The 12377-nt window shown below is 63.4% G+C and overlaps 1 protein-coding gene across 1 annotated transcript in view; it reads right to left on the reverse strand.

Annotated features, from left to right (window-relative positions):
- LOC105700252 (nucleolysin TIAR) overlaps window positions 1-12377 on the reverse strand; it is a 249890-nt gene that overhangs the window by 106270 nt on the left and 131243 nt on the right. Inside the window, exon 3 of the mRNA XM_012425926.1 lies at window positions 8541-8598. Coding sequence (XP_012281349.1) covers window positions 8541-8598 — 58 coding nt within the window. The remainder of the gene's footprint in view (window positions 1-8540; window positions 8599-12377) is intronic.

Here is a 12377-nt window from a genome sequence, read left to right on the forward strand (position 1 = left end):
GGAATTTCCCCGGGTCCGCGAGAGCGGCGGCCGCGTAAGCCCGTCCGCGGCCGCGTTTTCCGGGCTCCGCCTCGACCTCCTTGCGAGGCCGGGGAATGAAATGAAATTCCTGTCAAAGATAATTGTCACGGCGGCGACGGCGTCGCTCAAGCTTGCCGCGCGACGGGCGTCCCGGGCGCCCGAGCGGACGCGGGGAAAAGCGGCCGGGAAATCTCCGCCGGCACGTACACGTAACACGCACGAATCGCGTAACCTGGCTACGTGATCGCGATGCGGAATTCCGCCCGTCGCGACTTTCAATGCCGGAAGGAAGCGCGACGCGGCCGATCCGCGGGGGTGGGTTCGAGGGGTAGGAGGAAAAGCTCCCGAAGGAGACGGCGTCCACGTGGCGGGTCGACCGTTCCGCTTCCGTCCCGAATACGTCGTGGTTCCGGTCACTATCCGCGAATGGCAAATCGGCCGCAACTCGCGAATATCGCATAATCGGCCGCAAATCCGAGATAGGGCAAACAGAACCGCTTCGATCGCGCGAGCTTGCGGCCGCGTTTGCGACGCGGCCCGGCCAAACCGTAACGTCCGGGCTCGTAAATAACGTCGGTAACGTCGATGGCAAACTCTTGACACGGCAAATTTCGAGGCGGCCGATTTCGGGGTTGCCACTTACGGGGGCGGGGGCGCCGTAAGTAATTTCCAGTGTGTCCTCCGCGTTACGCCGCGGCCCCCCACCCCCTGTTTACAGTGGCACGGTGTATAAGCATTCCTATAACCAGAGGCACGGGGTGTGTACCGGCTTGTGGGTAAGCACACAATCGGCCCGGGGTGTGCGTACACACGCGCGCCTATCCGACGTGTGCTTCTTGGCTGCTTGTACACGTTGTGTACACTTTGCGACGCTCCTCAAACACGGCCCTCTCCCACTTTCGCCCTCTCCGCCTCTCTTCGGCGCGTCCACGTAGGACCGAGGCGAAAAGCCCCGCCGGTAGGACCGTGGTTCTTTCCCGACCGAGACGCGTGCACGCATCACGAGGGCGAGGCGTCCGAGGACGCCGGATGGAAAATCAGGACGTCGTCGCATTTCCTGGGGGGGTCCCCCCGTCGACGGAGAGAAATTCGCGATACAGCCCCAGGACTCGTCTCGAAGTCGAGGTCGCCCTTTGAGAGCGTCCGCGAGGAAAGTTCCCACGTGGCGGCGAGAAATTCGGTCCTCGCGGCGAGATCGGCCCGGTTGCGGAGCGTTCCGGAAGGACCGCTAGCGCCGTCTCCGGGGCGTTCGGAAGGGGTGGAGAACAGGGAGAGGCATAAATCTTTACGCATCCATCCCGGGGGGGGAGGGCGAAAAATAGAGGAGAGGGCCGAGCCTGCTCGGGGGCCGCGGAAAAAAAAGCAGAGAGCGGAGATCCGGAGCGTATCCACCGGAGGGGCGGAAAATAGAGACGAAGGACAGGGCCGAGGCAAGAGGAAGAGGAGCGGAGACGCCGGGGAAGAGAAGGAGGTAAAACAGCGGGTCGTCCCCGCGGCGCACCTGCAGTCGCATGTTACGGGGGTGGCGGTGGGTGGCGGTGGGTGGCGAGTGCATACCGGGCGGGAAATAAATCAGCCTCACGGGTCGCGACCCGGGGGGAGGTCGGGGGCGCGAGGCGTCGCCTGGTAGAGGCACCATACGTTTAATTAAGGCGAAATCCCATAAGCCGCTAATAGCCGTAACGACTGCACTCGGGGAGGAGCGGCCCGGAAGAATTCCCGGGGATTTTTCCAGATTTTTCCCGCGGAAAGCTTCGGCTCTTAATTCCTTAATACGGATATACTGCCCCGGACGAGCGACGCGGCCGTTTCTTCGATTCCGCCGAGCCTCCGTCTGGCGGATTTAGAGACTTTCAGCGGCCTGGTTGCGTAAGCAACGGCCCCGGGAGTGAATAATTTATGCCCGCGGCTGAGAACCCCTGTCAGATGGGGCGGGGGGGGGCTCAGCCATCGTGAATACGCGATAAGACAGGGCAATGTATTCCCCGCAGTCGCGGCTCGTATACCGCGCGGTCCTGCCGCGTATATCTCCGGGTGCGTGCGCCCGGCGCGCGGCGTCGTGCGTGCGGCCGCGGGCCCGCCGAGATCCGCCGTTAGCAGTTGCACCCCCTTGTTCCGCTAACACCCTATTAGTTACCCCCCTCGTCCGGCGGTGCGGTCCGCGCCGCGGTCCGCTCGCATCGGGGCACTAAATGCCCCCGGGGGTGGTCGACGCGGAGCGTGCTCGATTTCCGGGGGGTAAAAACCGGGAACCCCGGGCCGCGACGGGGAACGAGCCGCGGAATTAACTGGGGGGCCACGGAATAATCGCGCCGAGACGGCCGCGCCAGCCGAGCGTCGCGCGACTCGCGATGGAGCGCCGCGACGCTCCCCCATTTGCTTTGCAAATAATCCCCCGTTACTTAGTTGCGCGCACGCAGCCGGTCGGGCGTACCGCCATAAATATGTATCGCGTACGCGAGAGGCATCCGCGAGAGGCGGCCGCCCCCCGGCCCCACCCCCGGGGGTCGTCGCGACGGACAGGTGCGCGGGAGCCAAGGTGCGCCCGGTGCAAAATTATTTTTAATGTCTCCAATTAGAGCGGCAGGAGGCGCGTTGCAAACAGGATTTCGCGAGGGAAGATAAATGAATTTAATAAACGGGGGTGCGTCACCCCCGCGACTCGCCCCCGTCCCCGCGACCCTCCCCCCCTCGGCGGCCGGAAGTCGCGTTAGGCGGCATATGGAAGCGACGCGTCACCGGATACCGGGGCTCGCTTATTCCGCGGGCCGCAATTACGCCGCGGGAGATTTCCGCGGGGCCCAAGCGGCCCCCCCCCGCCGATTATCCCGCGGAATTCTGGGCGGCGAATGGCCCGGAAAAATCCCGCCTCCAAGTAACGAGCGGTAGGGCCGCGTATTCGGTATCGCGCGGGAGGCTGCGATAACTCGCGATAACGAGGGAGCCCTTCGAGAGAAGCCGGGGTATAACGATCCGCTGACCGGTGCGCTTAATTTCCGCGATTTCGGGGCTCTCGCCCGGGGATTCGGCCGCGGAATGGCCCGAGGATCCGACGTGGACGCCGATCGTCGATCGTTTCCGAGCGGGGACGTCCGCTGGGGGATCCGCCCCCGGGTGGACGGACGATTCTCCCGCGGCCCCCCCATTAGCATATTTCCGGTGGTTTATTCTTTCTCGATACCGAGGGCCCCCCCATGGCCGCTAATTCAGGGGCCACCCAGGACCCCCCTAACGGCGCGCCGTTACGAGATAGCGGCCCTCTTTTCTAGGAGGTGCCCCGTTTCCGCGGTGCTGGTCGACGAGGACGCCGTATCGCCCCAAAGCGAATCTCCATATCCGCGAGTTATTCGTCCTTAAGGGGTCGCTACCGACTACCCCTCGCACCGGGTCGGGGGCACCCCGGGGGTGGGAGAATGCACTTGGAAAAATTATCTCGCGGAAACGGGCGGGGGGGGGTGGGGGGTTATCGCGTCGCCCCATCCGCCCAGAGATGGCTCCATTCGAGGTGGAGGCGCCCCCGGAAGAATCCATCCGGCTGAATTCGAATTTCCGTCCGAGCCGACGTGCACGACGTCTTCGGAGGCGACCCAATCCCCGCGGAAGGAGAGAATCCGGACGCGGATTTCGACCCGACGTCCTTTTCGGGGGGAAGAATCTCGCCAAAGTTTCCCGGTGCGACCGTGTCCGGATTCGCGGCCTCTTCCGGGGAAAAGACCCCGGAAGGACCGCGCGTACGGGGACTCCATTACAATTTGGTAGGACGACCTCTTAGCGCGGCTCGGCGAAAGCTGCCTACTAATTCAGGGGGCCGTAACGGCGCCCAGGGGAGGCGGCCCCGCAAGCGGAAACGTTCCCGTCCTCTTTTCGTCGTTTCCGGCCAGGGTGTGCAATATTCGTCGAAGCCGTATCGCTTTAGAGCCCGGCCTCGTATACGCGCGTTATTCGTCCTTAAGGAGCGGCCCTCGGAGCGTTTCATCGAAGCGGAGGCCGGGGGCGTCGCGGCGGCCCGCGGAAAGCTTTTGTCCCGGCCAGATCGCGCGGTATCGGCCGCTCGATCTTATTAAGGGTCGGTTTCAGCGTTAACGGGATCGCGCCGGTCCGTCCGCCGGCGAAGATTGTTTAATTTTACGACACCGGCCCCTTCCCTCCCCCCGCGATATCCCCTGCGAGGGAGCCGTGCCGGAATTTCGCGCGATACCGCAGCGACTAAATATATGCGGCTGATTACCCCGGCGCCCCCTCTGCCGTTCGCTCGCCGGCAAAGTTATAAAAGAGGAGCGTCTCCAGGGGGTGCTAACCGCCCCCCCGGCCCCTCCGCCGGGTCGCGTCCGTTCCGCTTCCGTTTCGCCTCGATCGCCCGAATTTCCGGATTCCTCCGTTTCCCATTCCGCGTCTCGCAACTTCCCCGACAAAGGGGAGCCGATAGGAGAGCGACCCGCCAGGGGGGGTGAACTTTTCCGCGTCGCGGACCGGACGCGGGGCCGTAGGCTCGGCATAAAAGGGTCGAGGGCCGGCTCGCGGAGCACGCGGCACTCTTTCCTCGGGTAATCTTTACGGCGGCCCGTAAACTCCGTTTTTCATATCGTAGCCGAGTTCCTTGCTCGCGCCTCGGCCGCCCCCGAAAGGGGTCGCCCCGGCCTCCGGGGGGCGGGCACGCGTCGCGGCGACAAAATAATTCCCTCCGGCCGGATAAGGCCGTCTTTGCATTTCAAAGTGCCCGGCCCCTGGGTACTTGCCGGGTACCTGCACCTACCTGCCGTCCGATAATTCACCGCTTTATTAATTCCCATCTGAGCGAGTAATTCGACTGTCATGCCTGCTGGCCGTTCCTTTATCGGTCGCCCCAGGGGCCGGTCTACGACCGCCGGTCTACCGCCACCCTCCGTGACGCCACCTACTTTCGCACCCCTTTGCGCCGCTCGATGTCGCCCGGAGGATATCCTCCCCTGCGAGCGGCTCCGAGGGGGTGGACGCTCGGATGGATCCGACCAGGGGAGGTTTCCGGTCCATCGGCGGAGATCGACCGGCCGTGGACGACATTCCCCGATTTCGTCGACGGCAAGAGTGCCAGGGCCCCACCCGTTATCCGAACCGCGGGACCGACGGAAGCACCGCGACGGGGGTTGAAAGGGGTGCAGGTTCGTTCCGAGATATCCCCCATAAAGGTCTCGCGACGGTACCTAGGTACACCGCCGGTACCGTAGTCGGATCGTATAATTTTTCATTTCCTTCCGGGGTGGCCGGGGGTGGGTGGCGACCCGCAGAAAGGTATCCGTATCATTTTTCCGCGCCCCCGACGGTCTTTGCGGCCCCCGCGGCTCTAGCCGGCCGCGTTTGAATTCGCGCTTTTAACGAGTGCCGTAAAACGATAGAACGTTAAATCGGAGGCCGTGTAGGACACGTCGGCGGGGCGCGGGTGGCGGGGTCGTCGCGGGGTCGCCAGGGCGAGGAGGGGTTGGGGGCTTATTCCCGCCACCTGAGTTATCACTCGCAGGGGACCCCCGCGGTTCTCAGCCGCGGAGAGTTTCGAACAGGACTAGAAGAAGAGCGCCGTCGATGGGGGTAGATCGAGAGGGGAGGATATCGTTCTCGAAGGGACATCCCCATTCGGGAACGATCTCGGCCGATCGAGGGAGGTCTTCCGGCCCCTGGATCCTTCCCCGCGATCCACGCCGGGAATTCGTGCGCAAGGTAGTCCAGGACTAGAAGAAGAGCGCCGTCAAGGGGGTAGATCGAAAGTGGAGGATGCCGTTTTCGAAGGGACACCCCCGTTCGGGATTTTTGGGGCGCCCGGTGGGAACGATCTCGGCCGATCGAGGGAGGTCTTCCGGCCCGTGGATCCTTCCCCGCGATCCACGTCGGTAATTCGAGCGCAAGGTAGGCGGCAACGGGGGCCGATTCGATAAATCGTGGGGGCGCTGAAAGCCCGGTATTTATCACGGCAAATTGACAACAAAGAGCGCCGGCGCCGCGTGGGGCGGAGGGGGGGCGCTGAAATAGGAGGGCACGGGGCGTGTATTGAAAGGGCGACTTAAAAAATGGCTAGGCATTTTTCTTCGAACTAATCTGCGGGAAACGCGCTCGCGGGAAGTGGGCGGGCGGCCGCGGTTCCGGTTGGCACGCGGTGGCACCGCGGGCCGCACAAAGGCCGAGCGGATTCCGCCCCGGCGGACCCGGATGACGGGGCCGAGGAGGCGTCGATTCGATCGAACCTGCCACCCTCTCGTCTAGGCGTCGGCGTTGTTCCTCCTCGATCGCGAGAGAGCCGGTCGAGTTCCCGGATCGATCGAGGCTCGAATCCGCGAGGTTACGACCCGGCGACCCACTCGACCCCGGTCGCCATTCCGCGTTAAAATGCAAATCTCGAGTCCTCGGTCCTTCCGCGCCGGCACCTTCGGTAACCGCCCGCCGGGGGGTGGAAGATCCGGCGTCGGGAGGGACTCGCGACGTCGGCCGCGTTCCGCGAGAGCTACGCGGCGCGAGCGGCCCGCGGAATTATGGATCGACTCCTATTTTCGCATTAATTACCGTGTATGCCGCGTAAGTGAGTCTCGCATTGCCGCACCGATTAATCGGGCCGGGGGCGCGGCGCGCGCCGCCCCCGGCCGGGGGATCGATCGGCCGGATTGCGGCTCGCGGGGCCAATTGTTACGCCGGCATCGATCGGCCCGAGTGCGACCCCGCCGCGGCCCGACCGCGGCCCGACTGCGGTCCGACTGCGGCCCGCTGCGGCCTGGACCGCAAAGAGAATGCGTTTCACGGCCCGCCGGCCGCGGAATGCGCCAGCCGCCCGATCGGCGACCACTCCGCCACGGTTCCGCGGCGGTACCGCCGCGGTTCCGCGGCCGACACCTGCGTCCCCCCGCTCTCATTTGCGACGCGGCAATCTCACGGCCCCCCGTCGCCCTCGTTCCTTCGAACGACCGGCGTAAATCTCGCCAGTTTCTGGAGTCCCTTCCGCCCCGCGGTATCCGCGGCCGAGCGGCGGTTCTCTCGCAAAGCGGGACGGTTTTCCGCGGGTCGCGTTTCACGATCGGCATGGATCGCGCGGTTTACCGCGGAGTAAACCTCGCGGCCTCCGACGAAGGCCCGCGACGTGATCTTCCCAGGGTGGAGCCGCTCCCCCCCCCCCCTAAATTCAGCGCGGAAAGGCGCGACGTAATTAACGCGCGGCGTTATTAACGGAGGCATAGACGGGGAACGCATTAAAGGATTAACCCTTTCGGCGGCGGAAGCGAAAGGAACGGCAGACGCGCAGGCAGAGCCAAACGGAGCGGCCGCGGCCAAAGGAGCGAGACGCCCGTTATACTTCGCTAATAACGATAACAGCCGCGATAACGTGCAAACGGCAAAAGCGAGCCGGCTTAGCCAGTCTAACGGGCAACGGGCGCCGCGATCCCGCGTGCAAACGGAATACGCGAGCGCCCCCTCCCTCCCCCCCCCCATGCGGGGCCCTTTGTGCGGAAGAGCCCGTAAATACCGTCCGCGATTATCTCCGGGATGCGCGCGATAACGCGCCGGCGAAACGGCGAAACGGTGTCCGATTATGCGCCCCGAGCCCGCCTTTCGCCCCTAAGAGCGTCCCGACGCCGAGGTCGACCCCTTGCTCGCGACCGTCCATCAAGATACCCTATCACTCCGCGTGAAATCAAATCCCGCTCCCGATAACCACCCCCGACTTGGTTTCCTCGCTGCCCACCCCGAGCAATCGTCGTCGAAGGGGGATTATTAAAATCGAGGGCGTCGAGCCGCCCCCCAGGTTCAGAAGGCGTCGAAATCCCCCCCAAAAGAGGTGGGGGTGGCAAGGCGCCCCTCGGGTATCCCGGCAGGGAAGGAGTTATGGCACCCCCGGGCTCTCGCCCGATCCACCCCGGGGTGGAAGCCGTCGAAAGTTCGGCTCCGCGGGGGGTCGGGGCTGCGGACGTCGGGACGCTCAGGTGCACCGGAGGACCCACGGGCGGCGCGACGCGCGGCGTCGGGGTACGCATCATCTCGTAAGGTAGATTTCCGGGCATATTTACAGAGCGGGTGAAGGGTGGGCGCGAGGGGGGTAGGTTTTAGTTTTGCATTCGCCGGGCGAGAGGGGCTGCCAGGGCGAGATAGGAGAACTGGAGTGCCATCCCGATGGGGCGGCGCGGGGGGAGGGGGCCGGGGGATCGGGTCCCATGTGCCCGTCACGGTTTTACAAGTCCATAAAAAGAGGAATTTCAGACTGAGTTAAATATTGCTCCCGTCTCGCCCTGAATTTCAAGCGCAGCCCCTGGTCCCCCCACGGCCGCATGTGCGAACACCGGCAGGACTCGGGCCCCCGGGGGTGGGATGGGGCGACGACCCCCCTGGTCGTCGCCCCATCGACGATCAGGGGGGATCGGGAGGGTCGAGTCGCCGGGGGAAGTTTAATGCGCGGGGCCAGGGACCGCGTCATCGATCGGCGGATTTCAGTTGCTCCTGGTGGGTGAATACGTAATCGCCGGAAGCTGCGCCCCTAATTGGACCGTACACAAAAGATCGTTACTCACTGCTCGTGTCTTGTTTCGGCTGGTTACCCGGCGAAGTGGCCCAGTTGACTTTCATCTCCTGGAACATAAAAAAGAGGAGAAATTGAGCCGGGCTCTCCGGGCATCCGGGGTGGACGGTGCGCGACGAAATGTAACGAAATTAGCCATGAAAGGGGGGGCGCCAATGGCGAAGGGACGTTCCGATGGATAAGCCGCGTCCAGTCGTTGCCCCCCCCCCCGGGGATGGTTCGCCCCGTTGCCGCGGATTTTCCCCGGGAATCGAAATCCAACTCCCCTCGCGGGAACGTCCTCCCGGTCGTCGAGCGGCGATCCGCGCAAGAGGTGGGAACGCCGCGACGTGGGGGTCGACCTCCCGGAGGATGTCGCTCGAGGGCACCTCGCTCCTGGACATCTCTCCCTCGGAGGCGCGTTTCCGCGTGTTCTACTCCGCGGTCGACCGGACCGAAGATGCGGGGAATTAACGAGCCGGCCGATAGGACGCGGCGGATCCGCCGACTCGATAATCCGCGTCCCGTAACCCCGGTCGCGGAAGGAGACGCGGAGGGGACGGAATCCGTCCGTGCCTCGGCGCAATAACGCTCGTACGGCGTTTAGCGGTCCTATAGGCTCCCGGAGACCTGCGGAAAAACGTCGAACGGTGGGGGCCCCCTACGGCCGCTCGGACGCGGACGCGGGGGACCCGCACCGTGTCTGCAGCAATTTGCAACTTTTAATAGTCAGCTCCGCCGGCTGGGTCGCCTCGCGTCACTCCTCTCGGCTCGGCTCGAGGCGCGCCCCCCCCCGAGCGAGGCTTTATACTTTATGCACGAACAAAATAAGTTTATATACCGTAGTTTTGAACAGTTAATGTACACGCGCCCTATGGCCCCCGCCGTGAAGGAGCCGCTAGTGGCACTACCCGCCAGCCGAGCCATATTTATATATTAAACACCCAAGTTTCACCCGCGACCCTTCTTCCTTACCGCCGCCCCCTTAAGCTCGCCCGCCGTGTGCTTTCGAGTTTCCACTCCGAGCTAAGCAAGGTATACACGCGCCCGGCTTAGTTCGGCCCGCGATCGCGGATTACGCCGCTATCCGCGCGATCACGCCGCCCCCCGTCGCGTATTCCGCTGTGCCGCATCTCCTCACGATCGAGTCGACAACTGTCGTTCCGGAGACTCCGCGTCGTCCGTCCGAGTTTTGGACGTCGGTCCCGGCGCGGACGATGTCAAGCTGCGGAAGCAAAAATCCGCGCGTCCGGTTTAACTCGGCCCGCGATCGCGGATTACGCTGCTATCCGCGCGATCACGCCGCCCCCCGTCGCGTATTCCGCTGTGCCGCATCTCCTCACGATCGAGTCGACAACTGTCGTTCCGGAGACTCCGCGTCGTCCGTCCGAGTTTTGGACGTCGGTCCCGGCGCGGACGATGTCAAGCTGCGGAAGAAAAAATCCGCGCGTCCGGGTTAATTCGGCCCGCGATCGCGGATTACGCCACTATCCGCGCGATCCGCCCGATAACGCCACCCCTCGTCGCGTATTCCGCTGTGCCGCATCTCCTCACGATCGAGTCGACAACTGTCGTTCCGGAGACTCCGCGTCGTCCGTTTGAGTTTTAGACGTCGTTCCCGGCGTGGACGAAACTGCGGAAGGAAAAATCCGCGCGCCCGGTTTAATTCCGCTCGCGATCGCGGATTACGCCGCCCCCCGTCGCGTATTCCGCTGTGCCGCATCTCCTCTCGATCGAGTCGCCAACCATCGTTCCGGAGACTCCGCGTCACCCATTCGAGTTTTAGACGTCGGTCCCGGCGCGTAGGACGCCAAGCTGCGGAAGGAAAAATCCGCTCCCGGGTGCGGTATCTGCGCCCTAGGAATCAACTCCGGCGGACTACGTTTCGCGGATATAAGGGTTGAATTATGACGGCAGGACCGGCGGGAAATCGGGCAGAAATTGCAAGCCGGTGCACTTTTGACCGCGAGCCTCCGTCCCGGCCGTGGTCGGTAGATATTTATTGTGCTATTATCTTGATTGATACTCGCTCGGCTGACCACCGGCTAGTATCTCATATAAGTACGTTTAATGGCGCAAGGCCGTTTCGGTTTCCCGCAGGAGACAGCCCGGGGGCGGGGTAAGACGCTGTGGCCCGGGATACGATCCCCCGGTTCCTCGTGTCCCTTTTTTGCGGCCGCTCTTATTTTTCGGCCACATGGCGCCATTAGACGCCGACCACGCGAGACTGACTCGACCGCCGGCGATATCTCAGCGGAAAGACCGCAGTAAGACGTTTTCCCGCCCGGGCCGTCCGCCGATCGGAAGCTCGAATCCTGCGTTTTCCTTCCGCGTAATCTATGGGCCTGGGGCGTCTATCGCGAGCCTCGGTGCCGGGGCCAAGATTTACCTCGATCCCCCGCCCGTTTGTATCGACGCGGAACCACCGCACTACTTACCGTGGCACCATCGAGGTAGAAGGCGAACGCCGACGCGGATCCTCCGGATTCATGGCCCGGGATCCTCGAAAAATGGGGAGTCCTGCGGTATCCTCGCGGAACCGTTCCGAAGAAGTCGAGCCGCTCCGATTCGTCCGCACGTCTCCGTCGAGCGTCCCGACCAACCCGCGGCACCAATTCGCGACCTAATCCCAACTTCCTTCGGTTCCCCGCAGGCGGCCGCTCGTTCCCGCAGGGAGGCGGTAAAGTTATTTCCGGGGGTGCGTCTGGTCCGCGGCCGCGGATCTCGCGCCCGTAAGGATAAGTTTCGCCTCGTTTTGTATTTATTCATTGACCAAACCGTTTACGAGATCCCGCCGCCGCCGCTGCGGGAAAGTTTCTTCCTCGTCCCGTTCGGAAAGTTAGCGAAACAGCGTGAAATCCCTCGGCACGGGGGCGGCCCCGGGGGTGGCGGGCGTTTGTTTCGAATGCGGACGTTGGTCGCGCCTCCGGTCCGCGGATGCGTTCCCGCCCGGGCGAATCCGCGTACCTATGGCCGGAATACGCCGCGGCGCCGCCCCGCGCTCACCTATGATATACGTTTATGCCGCGTGCCCTCCACTCGTATCTTATCGGGAATTACCCCGAGCTCTTGCGCGTTCCTTATCCGCAGCGGTTGCGGTATCGGTTTATCGCGGAACTTCGACGAGAGCCCGGTTTTCCGATTTCCCGGCATCCCGGGAGCCAGGATAACGATCGCCTTCCAAGGCGGAGACGCGGAACGGACTACGGAGACCGTGATAAGCCGACGGACAAAGTGGTCGAGGCCGCTAGGTTTGTTTACAACCGTGCGCAGGCCGCTGGTGCGATATACAAACAAATCCAGCAATTTCAACTATTCGGTCCGCGTTGTTTTGCCGCGTCCTTTGTCCGGGAGGCTGGAAAACAAAGACGGCCAAGCCGACGGACCGGCAGTTGCCTCGGATAAGCCGTTCTGATAAGCCGCAAGGAAGAATTTCGTGAACGGTGAGGAACGCGCGGAAGGACGGCGGTCGGCCGTGGTTTCCTCCTTTGACTAAATTATTCAAAATCCGTGTACTTTCGCTCCTTAAAGACCTTTGTCCGAATTTCAGACGCGGAATCGAAGATTAGCCGGACCGGCGACGGAAGGCGTCCGTCGATTCCGCTGAAGAGTCCCTGGACGCGGAGGATCCGGGAGGGAGAACGACGCGTTTCGTCGCCATCACCCGAGGAGCTTAATTGTCCCGTAGGTCATGGCTGTATGATAAGGTGAGTACAGAGACTGCGGCGATATCTTGGCGGCGTCGGTTCCGCGGAAACGCGAGGACGAAGCGGAGAGCCGCAAAGGATTTCCCTGCGTTCCGCACCTCGACCCGGGGACCGGGGCGCGGAACGGCGACGAAAGGTGTCCC

The sequence above is a fragment of the Orussus abietinus genome, unplaced genomic scaffold (genome assembly GCF_000612105.2).
Source record: "Orussus abietinus isolate OABI.00-Male unplaced genomic scaffold, Oabi_2.0 scaffold56, whole genome shotgun sequence".
NCBI classification, from domain to species: Eukaryota; Metazoa; Arthropoda; class Insecta; order Hymenoptera; family Orussidae; genus Orussus; species Orussus abietinus.